This window comes from Saccopteryx bilineata, chromosome 5 (assembly GCF_036850765.1).
Source record: "Saccopteryx bilineata isolate mSacBil1 chromosome 5, mSacBil1_pri_phased_curated, whole genome shotgun sequence".
Classification (NCBI taxonomy): domain Eukaryota; kingdom Metazoa; phylum Chordata; class Mammalia; order Chiroptera; family Emballonuridae; genus Saccopteryx; species Saccopteryx bilineata.
In genome coordinates this window covers 226,249,596-226,277,357 of record NC_089494.1, presented here as the reverse complement: position 1 = coordinate 226,277,357, position 27,762 = coordinate 226,249,596, and the positions used below count along the sequence as shown (strand labels likewise).

At 37.8% G+C, this 27,762-nt stretch overlaps 1 protein-coding gene and 1 pseudogene across 4 annotated transcripts in view; one reads left to right on the top strand and one right to left on the bottom strand.

The window, feature by feature from the left end:
• Positions 1–27,762, top strand: part of CEP135 (centrosomal protein 135) — a 75,254-nt gene that overhangs the window by 15,254 nt on the left and 32,238 nt on the right. For all 4 annotated transcript variants that reach the window (XM_066280759.1, XM_066280758.1, XM_066280760.1 and 1 more), the window contains 9 exons: positions 2,328–2,456; positions 3,627–3,842; positions 6,204–6,269; positions 8,658–8,796; positions 9,761–9,984; positions 14,399–14,551; positions 15,542–15,691; positions 21,054–21,131; positions 26,999–27,150. In XM_066280759.1, coding sequence (XP_066136856.1) covers positions 2,328–2,456; positions 3,627–3,842; positions 6,204–6,269; positions 8,658–8,796; positions 9,761–9,984; positions 14,399–14,551; positions 15,542–15,691; positions 21,054–21,131; positions 26,999–27,150 — 1,307 coding nt within the window. The remainder of the gene's footprint in view (positions 1–2,327; positions 2,457–3,626; positions 3,843–6,203; positions 6,270–8,657; positions 8,797–9,760; positions 9,985–14,398; positions 14,552–15,541; positions 15,692–21,053; positions 21,132–26,998; positions 27,151–27,762) is intronic.
• Positions 25,433–26,861, bottom strand: LOC136338057 (small ribosomal subunit protein eS6-like; annotated as a pseudogene).

The window sequence follows — 27,762 nt, the reverse complement described above, 5'->3', positions numbered from 1 at the left end:
GCCTTTCTTTCTTTCTTTTTTTTTTTTTTTTTGCTTGAGTTGTTATTCTCAACATATATTCTAGATTTTGCTGTCCTCTCAAACTTTCCCCAGCCTGTAATTCTCTCCTACTCAGGATATCACCTTATTTTGACTTTCTGTCTCTACCTTTAAAATGAGCAGTATTCACCTCAGCCTCTCAAGACTTAATGGGTAGGATAATGTTCTTCCAGTTTTAGTCTTTCTGTTTCTGTTTTTGGTCCCATTTCCTCTCTTTTCCTTAAGACCTTGCTTTAATCAGTTATTCTTTAACAAACACTAATGTGGCCACTTTATAATTATTCCTTTAATCTTCGTAACAGTCATGAGAAGGTGCTATGATAGTCACCACTACCACCCCTTAAAAAATCTCTTAACTTCCTCTACCACTTGCTAATGATGTTCCTTCTCTCTCATGCGGACTTCTCTAGAGCACCTTACTCTTCTGTCTCTATTTCTTTACGTCTTGCTCACTCCTTAACCTATGGCAGTCTGGCTAATGCCCCCTACTGGTTAATGGCACCAGTGACATTAATTGCTAGATCCAGAAGGATACTTTAAGTTTTTATTTTCTTGATCCACTATATAGTATTTGACATTATTGATAATTTTTGTTGAAACTCTTACATGACTTCATTTTTCTTTGCTTTTTTAACCTTTTGTCATTTCTTTGCTTTTTTCTTCTGCCCATCCCCTGAAATAGTACTGTTTTCTCAGATTCTGTGTTTGACCCATTTCACCTGTCCCAGTATGTTTTCTTGGGTGGTCTCATGCACTCTTGATTTAAAATACTGCCTGTATGTTGATGACTTCCTCCAAGCTCTTTCTGGCTTGAACCTCTCTCCTGAGCTTCAGATCCATATTCTCAACACTGGGTATTTCAGCTTGGATAAAGGCTCTTTGTACTCATGCCTAGTACTGAACTAGTTACCTTTTGCCTTAAATCTGTTTTCCCTCCTCTGTTTCCAACTTTGGTTGGTGCCATCACCGTCGGCCCAAGGCAACATTCTGTGGTCTTTCTAGATCTCCTTTTCTTCCTTTCACATACCGCTCACCACGTCCTGTCAGTTCTCCCACCTAAGCACTCTTGAAATTTATTTGTTCTGCTCTACCCTAACCCACTGTTTTACTTTAGGCCTGCCATTATCTCTCATCCATTCCTACGAAAGGTTTCTGCCTCTGGTTTCATTTTTATCAAATTCACCTTTAGTTCAGAGTAATCTTTCTGCTTGGCTAAGAATTCAGTGTTGGTCCTAATTAGTCCCTACTTATTCTTCAGACTCATCTCCAACCATTAGTTTCCTTGAGTATTATGGTCCATTCATACTGCGCCATTTCTATTGCTTCAAACATACCATGTTTTATGCTTCTGTGTCACTGCCTAGAACATCCCCCTTCTCTTCATAACCTCATTTGTTACCTTTTTATTATTATTATATGTTACCTTTTTGAGCATATATTTGATAAGACCTGCACTAATTTCCAAAGATATGCACACATCCTCAAGAATAAATCACTTTATTCCCTTAACTACTTTGGTGGCAGATACCTATTTCCTTTATTGTACCTTTATTCTAAACAACATAGCACACAGATTATTGATTTACTTGCTAGTTTTCCTATAAGGTTGTGTTCCTTAAAATCAGGGATCATGTTTTATTTGTCTTTGTATACTATGACTGTGTTCAATAATTGTTGAATGCTTGGTTTCTGTTTTCAGTTTGTTTGTTTTTGTATATATACCAAAGCTTGAAAGTTTGGGTTTTTCCAAATTTTTGCATGTGCATAAGTGTGAATTCATGATGATAGTGATCTTTTTGATTATACAGCTGTTGTTTTTGAAATGCTTAATAATTAATCGCACACAGGCTTTTTATCCCTTTTAATATTGAGTTTCAGTAGCAACTTATTTTTCTTCGGGTTTTAAATTCATTTGTTGATTCTTTATTTATTCCACTAGGCACTGAGGTAGTTCAGACTCAGTTCCAGTACCCAATAGTTTTTTTTATATAAACACTGCCTAATCTTAGAGAAGGGAAAATATCCAAAAACTAACGAAGAATCTATCCAGTAGAACTATTTATGAAAGCTATATTGACAGTTCTTATGTTGATGTTTTCTGTGTTTTTTTATTTTTGCTCTACATATATGTATTTCATAATCTCATAAAAGTATGGGTACATATATGATCTCTTGTATACAGTGTTCAACATAAGAAAAATGAAAGTATAGTCATAAGTGTTTATTCAGCATTAATCATTTTCGTTCAAAACTAGATTTTTAAAAATATTATGACTTTATATCTTCAGATTGAGCTAAGAGAAAGAGAGATAGAACGACTGTCCATTGCATTGGATGGTGGCCGTTCCTCTGATATCCTGTCTCTGGAGAGTAAAAATAAAACCAATGAAAAGCTTATTGCTCATTTAAATATTCAGGTAATGACTTTGATCATTATTTTACTAAGTATATAAACTCCTAAGTGTTTATAATGGTGCATGACTTTGTTAAGTGACAGGATTGTTCATCGAAGTGTTATTTACAGTGGGAAAATTTTTATAGAGTCAGATTATTCTGTTATAACAGATAGCTATTGAAAAATCATGTTTGTAAATAATATTTAATAGTATTTTAAAATATTATTTTATAAGTCCTAATGTTAAATATTTAAATGAAGAGGATAAACTAGGGATACAATGTGATATATAATTTGCTTTTAAAAAATATATGTATGAACTCAGAGAAAACACTGGAAGAAAGCAAACCAAAATAAGTTTATCTTTGTGGGATGCAATATTCTTATTTATGATTTTCTTTATTTTCAAAATTTTGTGACTATATATTTCTTTTATAATGTAAAAAGGATTAAAAAATACAAAAATTAATCTTATAGTTTTAATTGTCTAATGGATTCCCCACCATGCATTAGACCTAAAAGTTAAAGAGGAGGTCCGTAAATAAAGCGTGACACATGACCTTTAGGAATTCAGACCTGTCAGTGCTGCCTGGGATGACCCAGAACAGAGGGAGGCCCCAGTATCAGCAGTAGCTCCAGAGGAGTGTTGTCCAGTACAAATAGTTTGTGAGCCACGAATGTAACAGAATTTGCTAGTAGTCAGATTAAAAAAGTAAGAAGAAACAGGTAAAATTGTTTTAATAATGTTTTTATCTCAATATATCTAAAATATTATTTCAATATGTGCTCTGTGTTGTAAAATATAATTGAGATATTTTACATTCGTTATATTTTTGTGTGTGAGTCTTTGAAATCTTGTGTTTACATTGATAGCACGTTTTGTTTTGGATTAGTCACATTTAAAGTGCTCGGTAACCATGTGTGGATGCTCATGGCCACTACTACAGTGGAGAGCACAGTCTGGAGTAATAATAGTATCATTATAGTGATATTTTCATCGGAGTTTTGGAGTTCGATGTTGGGGAAATGTTCACAATTGTTTTACTTTTACTTTCCTTCCGTGCTTGAAAATCTAAAGCCAGTGGCTATATATTATTTTAAAAACATAGTATTTTAAAATATTATTTTGCAAGTCTGTTATTTAGGATAATTTTTCATTTCATATTTCTTACAAATTACAAATTCAATTTAGGTTGACTTTCTTCAGCAAGCTAATAAAGACCTGGAGAAGCATATCCGAGAGCTCATGGAAACCAAGGAAACAGTGGCTACTGAAGTAGTTAATTTAAGTAACAAAAATGAAAAACTCTGCCAAGAATTAACTGAAATAGACCAGTTAGCACAGCAGTTGGAAAGACATAAAGAAGAAGTACTTGAGACTGCCGATAAAGAACTTGATGAAGCAAAGGTCTGTCCGGGCTGGGGGAGAGTCCTTAGTTCTCTTCCAACACAGTGAGCTTGAGCCATTCTGACGTCTGATTCAGGCTTTTTGGTTTGTGTTCTAATTCAGGTTTTTTATAGTGATGTTCATACCCTCTAAATGCTTGCTTGCACTTGTTCTAATTGTGTGTGTGTGTTTCTGAATCACCTGTTTCTAAGATAGTTCTTGAGACTCTGTCTTGTTTTCCTTCAGGATTTCCATCTGTCTTTTTACTCTGCATTGTGAGAGAACTATGGAAGTTTGTCATCTTTGTCATTTTGTGCTCATAAACCCTTTAAAGGGTTTAAAAAAAGAAAAGAACTTCGTATGTCCTTGCACATTTTTAAGTTGGCTGCTAATATATTTTTTAAAGTTTAAGGAGATGCAAAGGATGTAATTTCATCTGTTGTAAATATTGATCCTGTAAAATAAAACTATCACATCATTCTTTTAAATGTAGCCAGTAGAACCCAAATGACTCTTTTCTGAAATCCTCACCAAAATTTATCCTCTGCTTGAATATCTTTTTATGATTACCATATCAGATACCTCTGCAACAAAAATTATATAAAGTTTTATTTTTAAAAATGTCCTGTAATTTTAAGTTTCAAAGTTTTAACATTTTACTCTGACTATACTTCAGTGGATCAAAATGACAAATATATCACAAATTTTTATAAATACTTACTAAATAAAAAACTAAAATTTTATTGGAAATACATCTCTTAATAAAATATATTGGAAGGCCCTGGCTGGTTGGCTCAGTGGATAGAGTGTCAGCTCAGCGTGCAGACATCCGAGGTTCAGTCCTGGTCAGGGAACAAAGGAGAAGCAACCATCTGCTCCTCTTCCCCTCTTTCACCCCCTTCCCTCTCTCTTCCCCTCTCCAAGTGAGTGGCTCGATTGCTTCAAGCATCAGGCCCAGGCCACTGAGGATGGCTCAGTTGATTGGATCATTGGCCTCAGACAGGGTTGCTGGGTAAATCCCACATGGGGTACATGCGGGAGTCTCTCTATCTCTCCTCACACTTAAAAATAAAAGATATAATGGGAGAAAATAGTATAATTACAGGTTTGGGCCAGCTCCAGACATTTCAGATTGTCTTTTTGTCTGGTGCTTCAAAAGTTTTTCATATCTTGAGACAGTGAGATATTAGCTGTATGCCTTTGCTTTGAAAAGTGGGAGAAAGGCAGTTGTGAGAGAGAATGTTGGACAGGAACTCACATAACCTAGATCACAGCAGGTTCTCAGGTAAATAATATTTAAGAAGGACAATACCAATTAAGAATACGGATATTGATTCTTAAAACCATGTGTATATGGTATTTGGAAAGTCTTCATGTTATCTCAGGAATGGGAAGAACCTAGTTTGAAGGCCACTATTACTGTATATCACTGAATTAAGTTAATACAATGTCACCTCCACTAACTAGTGCAATAGAAGGAAACTACCTCCAAGGTAAAGGCTATATATGAAAAGCCCACAGCGAACATCATACCTAGTGGTAAAAGACTGAAAATTTTTTCTCTAAGATCAGGAACAAGGCAAGGATGCCCGGTCTCACCACTTTCTGTTTAGCATAGTACTAGAAGTTCTAGCCAGAGCACTTAAGCAAGGAAAAGAAATAAGTGACATTAATATTGGAAAGAAAGAAGTAAAATCATTTTTCTAGATGACATGATCATATATGTAGAAAATCCTAAAGATTTCACATACACACACCCTCACACTCCAACCCCAGAACTAATAAATCCAGCAAAGTTGCGGGATACAAAATCAACACACAAAAATTAGGTATATTTCAATATGCTAGTAACTAAAATCCAATCAGGAAATGAGTAATCCCATTTATAATAGCATCTAAAAGAATAAAATACTTTGGAATGAACTTAACCAAGGAGATGAAAGACATGTACACTGAAAACTATAAAATATTGCTAAAAGAAATTAAAGAAGACAGTTGCAGTACAGAGGATCCAGGTTGGTAGAAGCAGGTGGAGAGAAAGCAAATAGGATAGGAAAATCAGGAAATCAGAGTGCCCTACGATGAGTTCTAAAAACCAGGGTTCAAGGAATGTCCTACAAGTATATAGGCAAAAAAAGACTTCAACTGGCCCTCTTGTTTCAGTGTTATAATTAGGTCCCTGTGAGCATTCAGGATGCCAAGAAATTAAAGAGAAACCTCAATTTTGCTTCCTCTTTGTTGAAATTGAGGCTTAGGGCTAGAGCCTCAGATCTCACTAGAGAGTGGGAACATGTAATTGGAAAATGGTCTTATTTGTAATGGAACTTTGTGCTAAGGATTCCTGACATTTAGGTGTTTACCTAATAGGCTTTTTATTCCTAGAAAGAAATTAAAAGAAATCTTTCTGAAATGCGGAATCTTGAAGAAACAATGACAAAACTTCAACTGGTAAGTACATGTCATATTGAATTGCCAGAAGTTCCGGCAAGAAAATCTTTATGCTTTATTTTATATAAGTATTTTTCACTGAGATATAATTTACGCATTATAATATCTGTTCTTTTAAATGTATAATTTAGTGGTTTTAGTATAGTTCTTAAGTAGTGCAGCCATCACTACTGTCTAATAACAGGACATTTTCATCACCCCCCACTTTCCTCTGTTCAACCCCTGACAACTAAAATCTATCTGTGTCTGTAGATTTGCCTGTCCTGGACAGTTCATATGAATGGAACCATACAGTGTGTGGCCTTCTGCACCTGGCTTCTTGCACTTAGCACAATGTTTTCAAGGTTCATGCTTATAGCATGTATCCAGTGCTTCCTTTTTTTTTTTTTTTCTGAGTAATATTCCATAGTATGGATATATTTCATTTGATTTATATTTCTATAATTCTTAATCTCATGTACAGTAGTTGGCAAGTTAAATCCAAATTTGAAAAATCTGTTAGGAATTTTATATTCTTTTAACTACTTCATGAGTTGTCAGTTTATAAGTGTTAAAACTGAAGTTGATATTGATGACATTGTTGACTTTTATTAAAAGCACTCAATCATCTTTTAGTAGCTTTGTTTGGTAGTGCAAACCTTTTTCCTAGTCATATTATTTGTCCTGGTAGTCTTCAAATCAGAAGAGTAATCATTCCAACATAAGCCTAGACATAGAATGTTGTCCTTATATAACCTAGAAATGGTAGAATGTCTTGGTTACAGTGCAAATTCCTGGGTGGTCACACAAAAGATTATTAAGGAGTTTTTTAATAGCCTGTTAAATTGGATGAGTTTCTCCTAAGATTGGAAACAAAGACTAATAATAATTTCCAGGTATTCTCATTATGTATTCTGTATATACAATCTAGTGTGCATGGTTTTGGTGGCATAAGGCAAATTTTATTTTATTTTATTTATTTATTTTTGTATTTTTCTGAAGTTGGAAACGGGGAGGCAGTCAGATAGACTCCCGCATGCCCCTGACTGGGATCCACCCGGCATGCCCACCAGGGGGCGATGCTCTGCTCATCTGGGGCGTCGCTCTATTGCAACCAGAGCCATTCTAGTGCTTGAGGCAGAGGCCATGGAGCCATCCTCAGTGCCCACGCCATCTTTGCTCCAATGGAGCCTTGGCTGCAGGAGGGGAAGAGAGAGACAGAGAGGAAGGAGAGGGGGAGGGGCGGAGAAGCAGATGGGCGCTTCTCCTGTGTGCCCTGGCCGGTAATCAAACCTGGGACTCCCGCCTGCCAGGCCGACACTCTACCACTGAGCCAGCCAGCCAGGGCCGTAAGGCAAATTTTAAAATGAAGCCATTATGATATGTAGGCATATAGAAGGTGCTCAAATACTTGCTGATTTTTATATACTCACTATGGACAACATATCACAATGGCTTTTTTATTCAACTGAAGGTATTTATTTCAATTCAATATTAAATAATTGAATTAGCCTAACCTGCTAAATGTCATCTATTCTAGAGTCTCATAGATATTGTAAATTTCTCCATGAGGTCAATAAACAGAAATTAGACAAACATCTATATGTTTGATGATGTTTGCTCCACGAGGGCAGAGATTTTTGCTGTTGGTTTGCTGCTGTTTGCACACACACCATAAACAGTTGAATGTGATTCAGAGTGCTTGTCTCAGACTATAAGCAAATTTTACCAGTATTGGCTGACAGTAAGATGTTGCTAAAGTTACTTTCTGACCTGTCTTATCTTTCCTATTAATGCCATATTCTATGTACTTTTAAGATAAATAATGAATGTCTGTAGCTAACATTTGGTAAGCACTTGCCATGTGCTGGACACTGAGCAGAGTGCTTCACATCTATAGATTTGTTCTTACGGTGACTCCTCAGTGGCCAGTCACTTGTCCTATCCCCACTGTGCAGATGTGGCTGAGGGAATGACCACCATCGTTATAGGGACCTGTGGTAGTCGTAGAACACTATGTCTTTCTTCTACCCTCCTTTAAAAATAAAAAAGCTTAACAATTTTATATTACACAAGTATATATTTATTTTTTAAAATAGGACAATTTGTACTAGAATCTATGTAAACATAATAAAATCAATTAAAAAAGAAAAAGAAAAAATAGGACAATTTGTGAAACAAATTTTTAAAATATGAAATATAATAATTCTACTCAGAAAAGAACACTGTTGACATTTGGATTTTTGGTTACTTTTAACCATAATTGATAATTAACTTTAGTTGAAACCATATATTTGACTAACAAAGTGTTTGTATATGTATGTTTGTATGCTTTAAAAATACATATTTTAAGTGCTATAATATTTTATAAAGTGTTTGATCTCTTAATTATAGTATTAAAATTTGCAGGAGTTAAACTTATGCCATAAAGAAAAAGAGAGACTGAGTGATGAACTCCGTGTAAGGTCAGACCTGGAAACTGTTGTTCATCAGCTTGAACAAGAAAAGCAAAGACTTAGCAAAAAAATGGAAAGTTTTGCAGTTACAGGTAAAATGTAAAATGTTGATAACTTTTAAAAAGTGGTTGTGGTTTCCTCTTGATCTATTACTTTTAGTAGCTGATCTTCATTCATTTAGTAGGTATTTTTAGAGTGCTTGCTGTATAATAGAAACTGCACAGGACACTGTAAATACAGTATAAAAGCTCCGTCAAGTACCAGCCTCACAGAATTCTTTTTACTTTGACTACCCTGCTTGAATATTTTCCAATAGAAGTATATTCTTTGAGGCAGACCGATAATAGAAATAACTAAGACTAAGGGGAAGACTATTCCTTTTTTTTTTTTAAGAATTTATTGATTTTAGAAAAAGAGGAAAGAGAGCGCGAGAGAGAAGCATCAACTTGTAGTTGCTTCACTTTAGTTGTTAACTGACTTATATGTGCCTTGACCTGGCAAGACCAGGGTTTCTAAATGCAACCTCAGTGTTCGAGGTTGACACTCTGTCCACTGTGGCACCACAGGGGAGGCGAAAGTGAAAAATCGAAGAGCAGAATCTTTGTAAGGAAATGCAGTAGTATCATCTGAAAGTAAACACACACATGCAATTGAAATAGGCTACCTTTCTGCCAGGTCCCAGTTCTAAATGAGATATTTTAAGAAACATGTAAGAATTGATACATTCATTCATTAGACAAATGTGTATGAGCCTGGTATGTGCAGGCTCTGTTTTGGGTACTGGTATATAAGATGTTAAACAAAATATACCAGGTCCCTGCTCTTGTGGAATCTTTGTTCTAGTTAGACAAACTAGTAGCACATAGGTGAAGAGGTTAGTTTTTCTCTTTTCCTCTCAATATTTACCTTTTTTGATATATAGCAGTTATAGCAATATACAAAACAGTTAATGATTTTTAGTAGTTTGCATTCTAAAAGTTACTGATATAATTTGTTGGGCTAATTATACATTTTAAATGCAACACTGTTTAAAGATTTAATTATTTTCATTTTCAGAAAGAGAACTTACTTTGGAAGTTGAGAGGATGCGGCTCGAACACGGAATAAAACGTCGAGAGAAGTCGCCTTCTCGTTTAGATACATTTCTGAAAGGTATAGAAGAAGAACGAGATTTTTATAAGAAAGAGCTAGAAAGACTCCAGCATATAATACAACGAAGATCTTGCTCTACAAATTATTCTGCACGTGAAAAAGTTCCAACATTTAAAATGCTAGAAAAGGTAATATCTCTTTATAAGAGTAATTGATAAGGCAAGAGAGTATCTTTTTGAACAAACTTTTCTCATTATTACTGTATTAAATGTAACTTTGTTCATACTTGCTTTTAAAAAGTCTTTCTTAATTTTGGTCTTTGTTTTCTCCATGACCTATACTATAGGAACACTGCATTAATTAGGAAAGCTACTTCAGAACAAGGTGTGACATACTGATTTTTGGAAATTAAGGAAAGATTGAATAGCTTATCACATACATGGTAGGAGTGCAGGGCATCTGAGCTTCCAGAAACTGGGACCAAGAACTCATGCCACTGGACATTTCTTCTCTTTCTAGCCTTTACTTTCAATGTCAGCTGTGTTTTCTCTCCCAAAGCAGAGTGATTTTGTCCACATGGCAGGCAACATGGTGTCATGCCATTCCCTGCCTTGGACTAGTCAGAGAGGTGAGTCACATTGTACAGACCAGGCATCTTTGACGGTAATCACACATCAGGAGAAAGTCATAAGTGGAGGTGGATGCTGGCAGGTCATCCCATTTCTACAGCCACCACATTTGCAAGGTGGTGATCTAAAGGTGTAGATTAGGTCAAGTTAATCATGATTCATGAGAGATTAAAATCATGTTTTTCCATTTTAGGTCTTATTTTCAATGTTTGAGGAGTATCATTTGAGTTATTTGGATTTTTCTCTTTTTAGGCTCTGGAGCTGTAGGAGTCCCGGAGGCTCATATTACCCTAACATTACTACACACTAGATAAAATTAAGGGAAGTTGGGAGTAGAGCCATTAGAACTCAAAACTTGATTTCAGACTTGGCGGAATTGGCCAGTTCCATCATCTTTTTCCTGAAGAACCTGTGAATTATCAAATGGTTTTTGAGTCTTATTTTTTCTTTTATTAAGAGGGAGGCAGAGACAGACTCCTGCATGTGCCCCAACAGGATCCACCTGCAACCCCCTCTTGGGTGATGCTATGCCCATTTGGGGCTGCTGCTCCATTGCTGGGCAACTGAGCTATTTCAGTGCCTCAGGCGAAGCAGTGGAGCCATCGTCAACGCCCCAGGCCAAATTGCTTAAACCTTTGAAGCCATGGTTGTGGGAGGGGAAGAGAGAGAGAAGGGAGAGGAGTGGAAAAGCAGGTGGTCGCTTCTCCTGTGTGCCCTGACTGGGAATTGAACCCGGGACTTTCACAGGCTAGGCCAACATTCTACCGCTGAGCCAGCTGGCCAGGGCCTTGAGTCATTTTCCGATTAGTCTTTATTTTTTAACCTCACTGGCTGATTCCCATATGTACTTAAAAGACTCATGAAAAATAAGTCACTGAGTTGATCATTTTTATTTGTAGAGAACCTTCCACAAAAAGAGTTGATTAATCAAGTTTTTATTAAATAGAACTGAGCAGATAATTACCTCAAAGCTTTTAACCTAAATATTTAATTCAGTTGCTTGCTGTAGATTCACAATTGTCACAAAAGACAACTTGATGCAGATTCACAATTGTCACAAAAGACAAATGAGAGATTTTGGTAAGATACTGGTGATAAAATCAAGTGAGACTTCTCCTCCTTCAACTTAAACTTTCTTGAAATGTTCTAACATTACCTGACATAGATAATTCACTTTCCAAATTTTAGAAGCTGAGATGTTCAGAGCATTTTAGAGTCCCGTAACAAATTGGAAGCATGGTAGGGAAGTAAGCATGTACCTTAGTGAGATGGTGGTGTGTAAGACAGTTATGAGTGCTGGGAACTAGAGAGTGCATTCCCATCAAAATTAGATTGTAAAAACATATTTAGAAACACTTTGTTGGCAAACAACAAAGAAAACTACAAAGCTGGATTTGGTATAAGCTCTCCTTTTTCAACCCCTCCCTTATGGGAAACTTAGGCACAGTCTTTGGAATTACAATAAGTCAGAAAAAAATGACATTTTAAATACCAGTGGTCTTTATCATCAATGCACTTGTCAGATCTCTGTTTTCTGTGGACAGGGCGCGTGGTCCCCCGTTCACCTGTACTCACCGTGCTCAGTGGTGAGTCTGAGTATAGTGGAGTGGAAAGTGCTTTGGCGGTGAAGGCCTGATAAAGGTTCTAACTCCACAAATTAGCTTTATGATCTTGGATAAGGTACCTAACCTCATGGAACTCCAGTCTCCTTATTTGCAAAGTGAGGAAAGTAACTAAAACCTCTTGTGAAAATTATATGAGATAGTTTACAAAAGGGTCTAGCATAAATCTAGTTCCTAGTAAATTTTTCATTTTCTTATTTGCTGGCTCAAAGCAAATCCGGTCTATGTTGAACATCAGGTTCAGTTCAGCAGATAATACTGAGACACTACGGTGCCTCGTATCCTTGAACATTTCGCACATGTGTGTTAAAAATAATGGAGTTATAAAAGGGAGTTATTAACAATCCTATATTAACACATATAAATACGTACAAGATACATTTAGGAAAGAGCTAGAGTTCCTGCTTAAGAAGGCCAGTGAATAATATTAGGGAGTTCATACAGTTTATCACGTACCATACTAAACACTGAAGATGCGGTCAGTAAGGGCAGATTACCTACTGTGTTCCTCATAGAGTTTACAGTTTAGTAGCAAAGACGCATTTAACACATAATCCTGTAAGTAACTTTATAATCTCATTATAATAAGTGTTAATGAAGGGGGAATACAGGAACGATTCAGAAAGCTATGAGCATATAGAGGGAGATCTAAATTAGATTGGAGAATCTGGAAGGACTCCTTAGAGAAAGTGACATTTAAGCTGAGACTTAGTGGTGGAAATAGACTGTCAAAGCCTTACTCATTGAGTGCTCCTTTTCTGAAATCTATGCAAACCACCTCCTTTCTGTTAGATATTTTTATTTAGATTACAGATATTCCTTTTTCTTTTTTTTGACAGAGAGAGAGGGACAGATAGGGACAGACAGACAGGAAGGTAGAGAAATGAGAAGCATCAATTCTTCATTTCAGCACCTTAGTTGTTCGTTGATTGCTTTCTCATACGTGCCTCGACCTGGGGGCTACAGCAGAGCAAGTGACCCCTTGCTCAAGCCAGTGACCTTGGGCTTCAGGCTAGCAACCTTTGGGCCCAAGGTAGCGACCATGGGGTCACATCTATGATCCCACACTCAGGCCAGCAAACCCACGCGCAAGCTGGTGAACCCACGCTCAAGCCGGTGAGCCCACGCTCAAGCCAGCCCCCTTGGGGTTTTGAACCTGTATCCTCTGTGTCCCAGTCCAATGCTCTATCCACTGCGCCAACACCTGATCAGCCTACATATTTTTTTATAGTTATTTAAGCCTTGGTTAAGTTCTCAAATCCTAGTCTACTTTTGTCCTGTAAGACATTTTATCCTTTAACGTGTCCAGATAGCTAACATCATCCATTTTGCCTTGATTTTGATTATTTAACCAGGAGGATAATTCATTTTCAAGGTGCAGGTGAGGGGCACCTCACCTATACCTGCCATTTACTAACTACATTAGACATGACATGTGCACAGTAAATGTTGACTAACACAGATCAGGATGATTTCCAGTATATCAAATTATCAGACTCTCCCTACCTTGTGCTTCTGAGTTTAGTACTTCAGCAGTAAGATTTCGTAAGTCCCAAGTCTGCATATACTATCTTTATTTTCTACAAATGCTCTGAAAATAGTGGATCTTTTTAATTGTCTGGAATAATAGGTATAATCTTAAAAACGTTTAAAAATTTTTAGCAGTAATTGTTTAACATACATATACTGCTTGGTAGAAATATTTATATGATTGCAAAAATAAAGCTCACATTGGTTAAAAGCTGGGGCAGTTGGAGGTTACTGTGTCTGGGACATTGCTCTTAGATCGTCACAGGACACACAGGAATGTGCGAGGCTGTTACAGTTAGCGTGCACGTGCTAGATGAGCAGGCACACAGTGCCTCTTCGTCGCTGCGTGGAGACGGTTGGTTATAACTAGTGGTTCCCACAGTTCGCATGTGCCAGCATCACCTAGAGGGCTTGATAAACCAGTTACTGGGCCCTGTCTCCAAAGTTTCTGATTAAATAGGTCTGGGTTGGGCCCCCAAATTTGCATGTCTAACAAGTTCCTAGATGCTGCTGATACTTCTGGTCTGGGGATTATACAACCAGTATAAAAAACTCCGGGAGAATGATGGGATCTGATCAAACAGTGTCATTGGCAGCTGGTCCCTTCCTGGGAACTTGCAGGCCAGGAAATTTGCCCCTGTACTGCCAGCACTCTCATCTCCTGCTCTCACTGTAGGTTAAAAATTGTCTTCTTTAATGACATGAATGGAACTTGTGGGGAGTTTTCTATTAGCATCTTTCCATCAGTCTCATCACCAGCATCCCTGTGACAACCTTGTGGTAATTATGACAATAACTTCTATTTCTACATTATGTTTCAGGGTGATTACAATTCTGAAATTCATCTGATCGCAAGAGAAAGAGATGAACTTCAGCGTATGCTGGAAAGATTCGAAAAACATATGGAGGAGATACAGTCCAATGTTAAATTACTGACAGCAGAAAGAGATAAACTAAGTGTTTTGTATAATGAAGTAAGGATTATAATTAAGATGACAGATTATACAGAACTAGTTAAATATAATAGAAGCAATGTATATATCTTTTCAATTATTGTAATATATGGACCTTATGGTATTCCTTCATAATTAGGATTATAAGTAGTAGTGTCTACAATCATCCTGTTCCCAAAGCAGAAATTTCTATTATTTTTTTCACATTTATTCTTCATCTTTTCTAGCCTATTTGTAAGATCAGAGATAATCTACTTCTAAAACTAACTGGAGCAGGTGTTAGACTGACTCTGAGCCAAGTCAGTCCTTGGGATTCAGACTTGTTGGGAATATGTCAAACAGTGGGTAGCGTCCACTATTGGGGCATATTGGATGTTGTTTTATTTTTTTAGAGTGAGAGTGCCAGAGACAGGAAGAGAGAGAGATAAGCATGAACTCATACTTGCATGACATTAGTTGTTCATTAATTGCGTCTCATACATGCCTTGACCAGGGGTGGGGGTTGCTCAGGCCAGAGACCTTGGGATCATGTCAATGGTCCCAGCCTCAAACCAGTGACCCTGCGCTTAAGCTGGTGAGCCTGCACTCAAGCTGGATGAACTGCGCTCAAGCCGGACGAACCCACGCTCAAGGTGGCAAAGTAGGGGTTTCCAATCTGGGACCTCACTGTTCCAGATCGATGCTTTATCCACCGTGTCACCACTGGTCAGACAGGACACACTGGATATTAAAGACTTAAGCCCTAGTAGGGAAGAGGGAATTGATACAGCTTGGCCCAGTTACAAAGCCTCAGCTGTCAAAAGCCAAAGTGACTCTGGGCAAGGCATGGCATCTGTCACCTAAAATTGTTCCCATTTCAACCCTCCTGCTACTTCAAGACGGGAAGGAGACAGTGTTTTACTCTTATTTTAGGGGGATTTGGAAAGACAAAGGTAACACGTGTTTAGCTTGCCTTTTTGAACTGGGAGCATATCCAAAGTGGTTTTTATGTATATCTTTCAATTCTTTAAGGCTCAGGAAGAATTATTTTCACTAAGACAATCCACCCAAGGCACCGTCTCCCATAATATTATTAGTCTTATGGAAAAGGAAAAAGAAGATGCAATATCTGATTTAAGAAGTATTATGGCAGAAAATGAAGCATTAAAAGACAAGTTAAAAGTAAGTAATAAGATTGACTTATTTTGAAAGGTAATTTATTATGAAATAGGGAGGTCTTTCTATATGTTTTCCTGTGAAGTGACTGAGAATGTACAACTACATCATGGGTTGGCAAACAATGGCACGTGAGCCCAATTCAGACCACGATGTTTTTGTATGGCCTGTGTGCTAAGAATGGTGTTTATATTTTTAAATCATCGAAAAATTATCAAAAAGAACATTTTATGACACATGAAATTTTTGAAATTCAAATTTTATTGTTGGTAAATGTTACTGAATACAATGCTCGTTCATTTACTTGTTCTGTGTGACTTTTTTTTTATTTTTTTTTTGCTGTAGAGGAAGAGTTTAGTAATTGCAACAGAAACTGAATGGCTCGTAAGGCTGAAAATATTTATTATCTGGTTCTTGATGGGAAATAACTAACCTCTGATTTCAATAGACGAGTTCTTATGAGGAGAAACATTATCTTCTTTTTGTAAAACAGTTTTCTTGAGATATTCACGTTCCATATACGTCGCTCATTTCAAGTGGTTTTTAGTTTATTCACAGACTTGTTCTACCATCACCTCAATCAATTTTAGAGCATTTTCATTGTTTCGAAAGAATCTATAAAGCTGCTCTCCCTTTCCCTCCAGCCAACTCAGTCTGAGGACTGATTTTATCTCTATAGATTTGCGTATTCTGGCATTTCATATAAATTGAGTCATTTAATATGCAGTTTTTAATGCCTGTCTTCTCTCATTTATCATAATGTTTTCAAGGTTCATTCATGTTGTAGCTTGTATTGATACTTTCTTTTTTATTGTGGAATAATATTCCATCATATAGATGAACATTTTCTTTTTTTAGTGAGAGAGAGAGACAAGAGAGACAGATTGGAAGGGGGAGAGAGATGAAAAGCATCATCTTGTAGTTGCATCACTTTAGTTGTTCATTGTTTGCTTCTCATATGTGCCTTGACCAGGCGCCTCCATCTGAAGCAGTGACCCCTTGCTCAAGCCAGTGATCTTGGGTTCAAGCCAGAGACCTTGGGCTTCAAGCCAGTGACTTTTGGGCTCAAGCCAGCAACCATGGGATTATGTTGATGATCCCATGTTTAAGCTGGCAATTGGGGTTTTGAACCTGGGTCCTCAGTGTCATGGGTTGACGCACTACCCACTGTGCCACAACTGGTCAAGCATAAAGATTTTATTCATTGATTTTAGAGAGAGGAGTGGGGAGGGAGAAAAATTGGGGGTGATGAGAAGCATCAACTCATAGTAGTTGCTTCTCTGTATGTGCCTTGACCAGGCAAGCCCAGGGTTGTGAACCTGCGACCTCAGCGTTCCAGGTCAACACTTTATTCACCGCGCCACCACAGGTCAGTAGAGAAACATTTATTATTTGTGTGGTTTCTACTTTTTGGCTATAAAGAATAATGATGCTATAAATATTAACCTTTTGTGTGGATGTATGTTTTCACTTATCTTGAATATATACCTAGGTTCATAGGATGATTATATTTAACCATATGAGCAATTGCCAGGCCACTTCCCAAAGCAGTTATATCATTTATATTCCTACCAGCAGTGTGTACACATCCTCACCAACACTGGTTACTGCCTTCTTTATTATCGTGATGCTGGTGGGGAATAGTATGCACTGTAGTTTTATTTTACCTTTTCCTGAAGGCTAATGATGTCAGTCATCTTTTTGTGTGCTTACTTGGCCATTTGCATACCTTTTTTTTTTTTAAAGAAATTGCAATTTAGATCATCCTGTGCCCATTTTTTAATTGGGTTATTTAAATTGAGTTGTAAAAGTACTTTATATATTCTCAATAAAATCCCCTTTGTCAAATAGCATTTATAAATACTTTCCCCCATTCTGTGAATTATCTTTTCATTTTCTTAATGGTGTCTGTTGAAGCACAAAATTTTTAATTTGGAAGAAGTTCAATTTATCTGTTTTTTGTTGTTTCTGTGCCATATATATATATATATATATCTACACATATATATATATGTTTTTAGATTTTATTTATTCATTTTAGAGAGGGGGGAAGAGAGAGAGATAAAGCAGGAGGTGAGGAGGAGTGAGAAGCATCAACTCCCATATGTGCTTTGACCAGGCAAGCCCAGGGTTTCAAACTGGCAACCTCAGCGTTCCAGGTCGATGTTTTTTCCACTGCGCCACCACAGGTCAGGCCTGTTTTTTGCTTTTGATGTCACATCTAGGGGCAGTCCTTTATAATTCCTTCTATAATTGCCAAAAATTAAATATGTTAATATATATAAAACAAGTTCTCACCACACAGTAAGAAAGTATATATATTAACTATTATTGTTACTATTACAGAGTTTATAGTTTACTTCCAAAAAATGTTGTTGAATTAATGTTTAGAAATTAGCAGCTAAAATTAGGAATAAGAATATTTAAGCATTATTAGGGTAGTTTCTATATCACATAATTTCAGTTAAAGGTTTATACCGAAAGAATACTTTCAGTTGGGATCTTTTGGAATACTGCCTTCTGCTAGTAATTTCCTGTAAAAATAAGTGTTAAACTTACCAAACGGGAAACTTATGTGCACTATCACAGTTTTTAGTACAAACAACTGATTTATCCTTTTCCTTATCTGTTGAAGTGACCAAGGAATATATATAAAAATAGAATTTAAAAAATACAGCCGCATAAAATAATGCAGTAGTACTGGAAACTCAGGAAAAGTAGCATTCATATTACCGTAGCATTCATATTACCAGAATCTTTCTGGATAGTAGGAGCCAGGATTTAGGAGTTTACAACAGGTCTTTTACTTAAACACAGAATTAATCATCTCAGTCCTGAAGCCTTCTCTAATAGTTTCCTGTTATGCCATTATCCTCCCAGCTGTCAAACTCAGGCATCATCACTGACCCCCTCCCTCCCTGAAAGCTCATATCCTTTAATCATCAAGTCTTATTAGTGCTACCTCTTAAATGATATTTAACCTTTATTAAGTCCTTTCCATGTAGGAGGCTCTGTGCTAAGTGCTTTTCTACATGGACTTGCTCAGTAAATCCTTTAAAAATTTTTTTGTTGACTGATTGATTTTTAGGGGGTGGGGGGAAAGAAAGAAACATTGATTTTGTTGTTCCTCCCTTGTTTATACATTCATTGGTTGGGGGTTTTTTTTTTTAATTTTTATTTATTTATTTTTAACAGAGACAGAGAGTGAGTCACAGAGAGGTATAGACAGGGACAGGCAGACAGGAACGGAGAGAGATGAGAAGCATCAATTATTAGTTTTTCATTGCGCCTTGCAACACCTTAGTTGTTCATTGATTGTGGGCCTTCAGCAGACTGAGTAACCCCTTGCTGGAGCCAGCAACCTTGGGTTCAAGCTGGTGGGCTTTTCCTCAAACCAGATGAGCCCGCACTCAAGCTGGCGACCTCGGGGTCTGTCTCGAACCCGGGTCCTCTGCATCCCAGTCCGACGCTCTATCCACTGCGCCACCGCCTGGTCAGGCTCATTGGTTGGTTCTTTTATGTGCCCTGGCTAGATATTGAACCCCCAACCTTGTTGTACAAGGACGACACTAACCAGCTGAGCTACCCAGCCAGGGTCTCTCAGTAAACCTTGGCATTGCCTTTTCAGGTAAGTAATGCTTACAGATTTGGTCTTGGAGTTACAGTGAGTTTAACCAATTTGCCAGATCCCTATGAAGTCACAGGGAGTCTGGCTCCCAAGGTCTCATGAATTTCTGCTGAATCTGTCTAGTTCTTTGTGTTCCCTTGCTGCCATTCTGTCCTGGCCATTATTCTCAACTGCATTAGGTTGTTAGCTGCCTCACAAATCTATATTTCAAACTCAAGTCAGAGTCACCTTTCAAAGATATAAATCCAGTCATGTCGCTTCCCATTTAAAATCCATTAACTGTTTTCAAGGATTTCAGTGATTGGCCTTTGCCTACTTCAAGTTCTAACTTCTTTTCCCCTATTCCCCACCCTTTTTTTTCTCTACTCCAGGCTTTATGAACTTTCTCTTGCACCAGCTTTCTGCATAGGCTATTGAAAAATCCTTTACCCTTTCAATTCCCTTACCTGGCTAATTTCTAGTCATCCTTTAGAGCCAGGTTAAATAGTTTTCTAACAGAAAATGAATCCTAGACACTAGATTCCTCTTTAATATGTTGCCATAAAGTTCCTTTTCTAGCAAAATATGCATGGATTTTATTCTAATATCTTTTAAGGTTTGCCTTTTCTACTTCAGAGACTATGATGCTCACTACTGTATTTCTAAAACCTTGCTCAATGTGTGGTATATAGTATACTCAATAATGGTTAAACGATTTAATAAATGAAAAAATTTATACGGCACAGTGACTCAACCAAATATGTAATGCAAACATCAGATGTCTTTAGTTATTTGTAATGAGTAATGTGGATGGAAGTATGAACTCGTAGCCCTGGCCCACTGGCTGAGTGGTAGAGCGTTGGCCTGGCATGTGGAAGTCCCGAGTTCGATTCCTGGTCAGGGCACACAGGAGAAGTGACCATCTGTTTCTCCACCCCACCCTACCCCTTCCCTGTCTTTCTCTCTATCTCTCCTCTTCTTTCTCATGTAGCCATGCTCAAGTGGTTTAAGCGAGTTGGCCCTGAGTGCTGAGGTTGGCTTCATGGCCTCGCCACAGGTGCTAAAATGGCTTAGTTGCCGAGCAATGGAGCAGCAGCCCCAGATGGGTCGTGCACTGCTCTGAGGGCGTCTTGCTGGGTGGATCCTGCTCAGGGTGCATGCCAGAGTCTGTCTGTCTGCCTCCTGCCTCTCACTTAAAAAATATTGGGGAAAAAAAGTATAAATTTACACTAGAAAAAGTCTCAGGAAACGCGAGCCTATCACTTGCCCTAGAATTAGCACCAGCAAGCGTTGGATAACAAAAAAATAGCACTGTGTACACTGTTGACCACCCCATCCTTGAAACTGATGACTTGCATAGCCCTGTAGTGTTGTTTTCTGTGTCTTTCTTATCTTTCCTTCCTTTCCACTCTGTTCCTCTTGCATCTCCTCAGTGAAGACATACTCTTGAACTGACTTAATCTGCTGGTTTTCTCCCTTTATGCTTGTGCTAATGAATTGATCTATGTAAATCTTTATAAGTGAATCCATACTAATCTGTGTCTTCTGTTACAATAACACACGGAGGTAGAGTGCTTTTGCTGTGGGTTTTTTTTTTTTAACAAAAGCATAATTTTTGTATAATTTCTAATGATTTTCTTTTTAAAACATTCTGTTATTTTTAAAAAGTAGAATGGTACTGGAGACTTGTATTACTTACTTTGGTAATTTTGTTGCATTATCTGATGTGAATAAACATCTTCTTTTTAAATTCTCTTTCAGACTCTCCAAGAAATGAGTCTTTTTGGAAAATCAGAATTAGAGAAAACTATTGAACATTTAACATATGTTAATCACCAGGTAATTATCAAACTGGATTTTGAGTATATTGTGTTGTATGAATGACTATGTCAGTTGTAGTTTTAATATACTGTATAGTCCTGATATTACAAAATAGTTTGCTGTAGAAGCTGTATAATAATTACAGAGTGTGTACTCTAAAGATTGACTGCTTGGGATCCAACCTTCTCTGTCATCTACTACCCATAGGCAAGTTACTTAAACTTTCCATCCCTCAATGTCTTTATTTGTAACAGGAATATCACTAGTACTTAATTTGTGGAGATTAAATTAGTACATATTTGGAACTTAGAAGAGTCACTGGCATATTATAAGCACTCAGTAGGTGTTAGTTATGCTTATTGTTGTTTTGCTCTTGTTAAAAAATCATATGCAGGCATACACAGTAAAATTTACTTCCTTATTGCTCTCTCTAGAAATAGGATTATTAACAAATTGGTATGAGTTCTGACAGTCTTTTTTCTCTTTGTGTTTCATTTTGGCTAGTTTCCTTGACTATGTCTTCACTGTTTTTATTTGTCTACTGATTCTTTCACCTGTTTCTGTCAACTTTGGGTCGGTTGATTTTTTTCCTCCTCATCACGAGTTGTAGTGTCCTGCTTCTTCGCATGCCTGGTAACTTTAGATTGGATATCAGGCATTGTGAATTCTACCCTCTGGGTTGCTGGATAGCTTGTATTCCTACTAATATGCTTGAGGTTTGTTCTGAAATAAAGTCAGATGGAGGTAGCTTAATTTTTTTTTTCACTTTTACATTTAAGCTTCATTGGGTGGGACCAGAGTAGCATTTAATCTTTAACTAATTTTGTTTCACTATTGAGACAAAACTCTTTTGAGTCACTTCATGGTGCCCCACGAATTAGGTTGTTTTTGAATGACTAGTGGGAACGGGAACCGTTCCTGGCCTTGCATGAGTCCTGAGTATTGTTCCCTCTAATTCTTTGATGGTTCTTCCCCTGGCTTTGGTGCATTCTTGATTCTGAACTCTGCTCAGCTGAAGACCACTAGACTCCACCTGCTTCCTTTCCCCATGCCACAGCCTGGGAATTCTTCAGGCTGTAATCTGGAGCAACCATAGGACTTGTCTCATTTGTTCCTGTCTCTTGGGTCACTGTCCATTGTTGCCTGATGCCAGTGTCTTGAAAACCATTGTTTTTATATATTTTTTCCACTTTTTAGTTACAGGTAGACGGGTTCTTGTCACTCCAGCTTGCCTAGAAGCTGAAAGTGAGAATTAATGAACTGGAAAATATATCTAAAGTACTAGAAATCATTGTAAAAATACTAAGAGAAAATATAAAATAAGTTAAAGTCTCAGAGAATATAGTGAAAAGGTCTAATATATATCTAGTCAGAATTCTAGGAGAATATAATAGAATGTAGGAGGAGAGGCAGCAGTTGAAGAGATAATGACTGATAATTTACGGGTATTATAAAAACAAGGATCCTTGGATTCAGAATGTACAGTGAATTTTGGTAGTTTGAAAAATAATACAAGATATGTGTGTGTAAATTTCTAGGATCTTTATAGAATACATTATGCAACCTATTGAAAGACATTAAAGAAGACCCAGAGAAGTGGAAGTTATATCAGGTTTATATAAAAAAGGTGACTGATAATCATGTTTTAAAAAGAATGAAAATTCTCCCTAAACTGATCTATGGAGTTGATGTAGTGCCATCTGAAATCCCAAGAAGGTTGTGTGTGTGAAACTTGCCAATAGATTTTAAAATTTACATGGAAGCAAAGAGCCAAGAATCACAAAGAAGGTGGTTTTTTTTTACAAATTTTCCGTTGATTTGATAGAGAAAGAGAAAGGGAGGGAGGGAGAGAGAAAAGCATCAACTCGTTTTTCCATTTAGGTGTATGCTCATTGATTGCTTCTCACGTGTGCCCTGACCCCAGGGTCTAATTCACTACTTTGGTGTGCCAGAATGACACTTTATCCACTGAGCCACCTGGCTAGAGCCATCACAAAGAAATTTTTAAAGAAAAGAAGATGAGGCCCTGGCGGGTTGGCTCAGTGGTAGAGCATCAGCCTGCATGTGGATGTCTGGGTTTGATTCCCAGCCAGCGCACACAAGAAAAGCGCCCATGGGCTTCTCCACTCCCCCACCTCTCGCTTCTCTCTCTCTCTACCACTATCTCTTCTCCTGCAGCCATGGCTCAATTGGAGCCAGCTGGCCCCAGCCACTGAGGATGGCTCCACAGCCTACGCCTCAGGTGCCAAAAAATAGCTCCGGTTGCAACTGAGCAAGGGCCCCAGATGGGCAGAGCATTGCCCCTATCGGGCTTGCCAGGTAGATCTTGGTCGAGGCACATGTGGGAGTCTGTCTCTGCCTCCCTTCCTCTCACAAAAAAAAAAAAGAATATAGTGTGGTGTGGAAATTGTCCTGTAAGATATAAAGACTTTAGAACCAGTAATTAAGAAAGGGTGGGAGTACACAGGGATTCAGAGAGAATGATAAAACCCACTAAAGAGCAAATCCAAAACCCACAAATATATGGAAACGATATATATATAAAGGACTCACTCAGATCAATGGGGAAAGGATGGATTATTCAGTAATTGTTTTAAGATAATTGGCTATTCATATACATGTGTATAAAAAAGTAATTGGGCCCTGGCTGGTTGGCTCAGTGGTAGACGGTCGGCCTGGCGTGCAGGAGTCCCGGGTTCGATTCCCGGGCAGGGCACACAGGAGAAGCGCCCATCTGCTTCTCCACCCCTCCCCCTCTCCTTCCTCTCCGTCTCTCTCTTCCCCTCCCACAGCCAAGGCTCCATTGAAGCAAAGATGGCCCGGGCGCTGGGGATGGCTCCATGGCTTCTGCCTCAGGCACTAGACTAGCTCTGGTTGCAACAGAGCGACGCCCCGGATGGGCAGAGCATCGCCCCCTGGTGGGCGTGCCAGATGGATCCCGGTCGGGCGCATGCTGGAGTTTTTCTGACTTCCTCCCCGTTTCCAGCTTCAGAAAAATACAAAAAAAAACAAAAAAGTAATTGGATTCTAACTCAACATATCACACCACCAAATCAGTTCAAGGTTACTTGCAGCCTTAAATATTTAAGAAACAACTATACTTTCTAAAAAAAAATTTTTTTCTATTGATTTGAGAGAGAGGAGGAGAGAGAGAGTGAGAGAGAGAAGCATCACCTTGTTCCTCCTAGTTGCTCCATTTAGTTATGCACTAATTGGTTGCTTCTTGTATGTGCTGTGACTGGGGATTGAACCCACAACCTCAGCACACTGCGCAGTGCGCTATGCACTGAGCCACCTGGCCAGGGCCTAGCACTCCCCACTCCTGCCAAAGAATTATTTGGCCCCAAATGTCAGTAGTTTCTAGCTTCAGCAACTGCTTTAGATGATTATTTTTTTAATTTAGAGAGAGAAAGAAGGAGGGACAGACAGAGACAGACAGGAAATGAGAGAGATAAGCATCAACTCGTCGTTGTGGCACCTTAGTTGTTCACTGATTGCTTTCTCATATGTGCCTTGACTGGGGCGCTCCAGCTGAGCCAGTGACCCCTTGCTCAAGCCAGAGACCTTGGGCTTGAACCAGCGACCATGGGCTTCAAGCCAGTGACCATGGTATCATGTCTATGATCCTATGCTAAAGCTAGATGAGCCTGTGCTCAAGCTGGTGACCTTGGGCTTTCAAATCTGGGTCCTCAGCATCCCAGATCAATGCTCTATCCATTGTGCCACCACCTGTCTTTCTTGCATTTTAAGTCATTATTTAGTTTACTCCTTGTCGTCCATAAGGTGCTGAAGTAATTTGCCAACTCTTGTTTTCTGTCTTGTTCTCTATGTCCTTCTGAGCATATAATTTTCTTATTCCTTTATTGTCATTTTAGCAATGTTTCTAGAGGGAGAGGAGATCAAATGTATGCAGCCAGTTTACAGTTTTAACTGGAAGACTTATATTTATTGCTAATATTTTTTGGTTTTGAGTTTTATATGTACTTTATTATTCCATTTCGTATTTATCTTTGTACATAAAATAAAATAGAAATCAACCTATTTTTTTCCTCCAGTGCATAGCTGTTCCAACTCTATTTTTAAAGAGTTTATTCTTTCCCACTTTCTAAAATGTTGCCTTTCCTAAATTCACATCTGTGTGTATTTGCTTGTCCGTTTCTATGTAAAATTCATAGTTTTAATTACAGTAGCTTTCTAATTTATTTTGATATCTCATAAGGCAAGTCTGTTTGCATTCTTTTCCCATCCCTGATTTTTCCTGTTCTTCTTTTCTTTTTTTATGTCTGATCTTATTTATTTGTTCCTCATAGAAAATCTCTTTATTGACTGGACACAGCAATAGAAGCTCTCTGATTGCCTACGTCTCTTGACAATCTGTTCTGGTGTTTTTCTTTGGCCCTCTTTATTCTGTTAGCCTAAAGATTAGCATCTTCTGCAGCCTCATCCGTGTTTTTCTCAGTACGCTGTTCTTCAGAGCAGTACAACGTTTGTGTTACAGGATGTGTTGAGTAAAGAGACACTGAATCTTGGGTGCTTTTGTCCTAAGTTTCTTACCTTCTTTGTTTTGGGGCTTTCTCACAACATACTTGTGGGCATCATCTTCTTTAGAGAGATTGAAATATTTGTGGATTCTGCTAGTTTTGGACCCTAAGCCACAAAGTACAGTAGTATCAGTGAGACCAGAAATGTCTTTCTCCCCTTTTTTTGCAATGACCAAGTTGAGAGCACTGAGACTGGCATCCACAGTGTGCCCGAACAGATTTACACCCTCTCTCTAGTCCTCCTTGGTCTGTAACAGGATACCCCTTACTCAGCAACAGGCGGACACGGCAGTGGGTCAGGATGCCCTGCTTCCTGGGGAAGCCTCGCTTGTCATTCCCACACTGATTCGAGCCACATAACCCTTCCAGGTATTCTTCTCCCTGAGCATCAGCGGCACCTTCTGTGGCCATCCGCTTCTCATTACAGGTACGAAGTATGCGTTCAGTGAGTTCCCAGCAGCCAGTGGCTGGGAAAGATGTGCAGCTTCGTCCTGAAGCCACGGCCACCACGAGATACAGCTGTTTTCTCTTAAATTTTTTTTTCCTACATAAATTTTAGAATAAAATCTAAGGCACCCTTCTTATTTTTAAAAGGCTCTATTAGGATTCTTACTGAAATTTCATTGACTTTACAGTTATTTTGGGGAAGTTTAATATATTCCAGTATTGTGTTCCCATTCAGAAACAGGTGTACCTTTACATTAAGTCAGGTTTTGTTTTCTACCCTTCAGGAAATTTTTAGTTTCTTCATATGTCTTGCTCGTATTTTGTTTGGGTTACAGTATTTTCTGCTATGATTTTTCTTCAAATCAAGCCTATCTACTTACTGTTTTATAGAAATTCCTCAAAATTTTTGCTCTGCTAATTATTTTTGTTTTTATTGCTGTTATGGATATATTTTTTTCTTTTTTTATTTTCTTGGTTTTTTTTGTATCTGTTCTTTTATTTAGGTGATACTGAGGAGAGGGAAATGTGTATGTCTATTCTAACCTGTAGAACCTAAAGTATATATATGACTTTTAAAATTTGTTTTTGATTTTAGAGAGAGAAGGGAAGGGAAAGAGAGAAAGAGAAACAATAATTTGTTGTTTCACTTATTCATGCATTCATTGGTTGATTCTTGTATGTGCTCTGTCCAGGTATTGAACCCACAATCTTGGTATCTCGGAATGATGCTCTCACCAACTGAGCTACCTGGCCAGGCCATGTACACATAAGTTTTATAGGACTTTTAAATAAATTTAATTTATATCCTTAGTTTTCTCCCAGAAATGTTATTAAAATATGCTTAAGGAAAACAAAACTGAGACATATACCTATTAATTTTTAAAATTTAAATTATAGCTTGAAAATGAAAACTGTGAAATAAAGTCTAAAATGTTAATAATGAAAGAATCAATGGAGTCATTAGAGAACAAAGCCAAATTCCAAGCTCAGAAACTGAGCCACGTGACTGGTGACTCATCTCTTCAGAAAACAGAGATGAACTCACTTAGGTAAGTTCGTTGAAGGTTTTGTTATTTCACCTCTGGTAATACCCTTTGAATGTTAGTACCCAAAGTTGACCTTGCAGCTGCAGAATCAGCCGGGGAGCTTTTGAAAAGTGTGGCTTTAGGGGCTGATCTCTGGAAGTTCTTGTTCACTGAGTGAGTCTGGGTAGGTTTGGAGTATCTGTATTTTTAGACTTTCTTATATTGATATGATTACAGTCAATTTTTTTGTACCTACCTTTTTCTAAAATCTCCCTGAAATGATACTTCAGTACTCCATAGTATACAGTTGACGAAAATTACAGAATTTTTTGTTACCTATGCCATTGTCCTTTCTCAAAGAAATGTAAAAATCAGACTATTTAAATACAGAGTCTAAAAAGGTGATGTGTCTGAAAAATTGAGAAGCAGGTCATTATGAAAAAATAGGCTCTATCTACAGGTCAGAGTTAGGTTATGAAGAAGTTGGTATGATAACCAAGAATGTCTGGATTCTACCTTATAAACAGAGAACAAACATTTTTAACCCAGAGGGTGACATGGTAGCATCCCATTTAAAAAGTGAATTCTGGCAGAAATAGGGAGGTTGGATCTGGAGTCTTAGGAGGCGGATAGCAA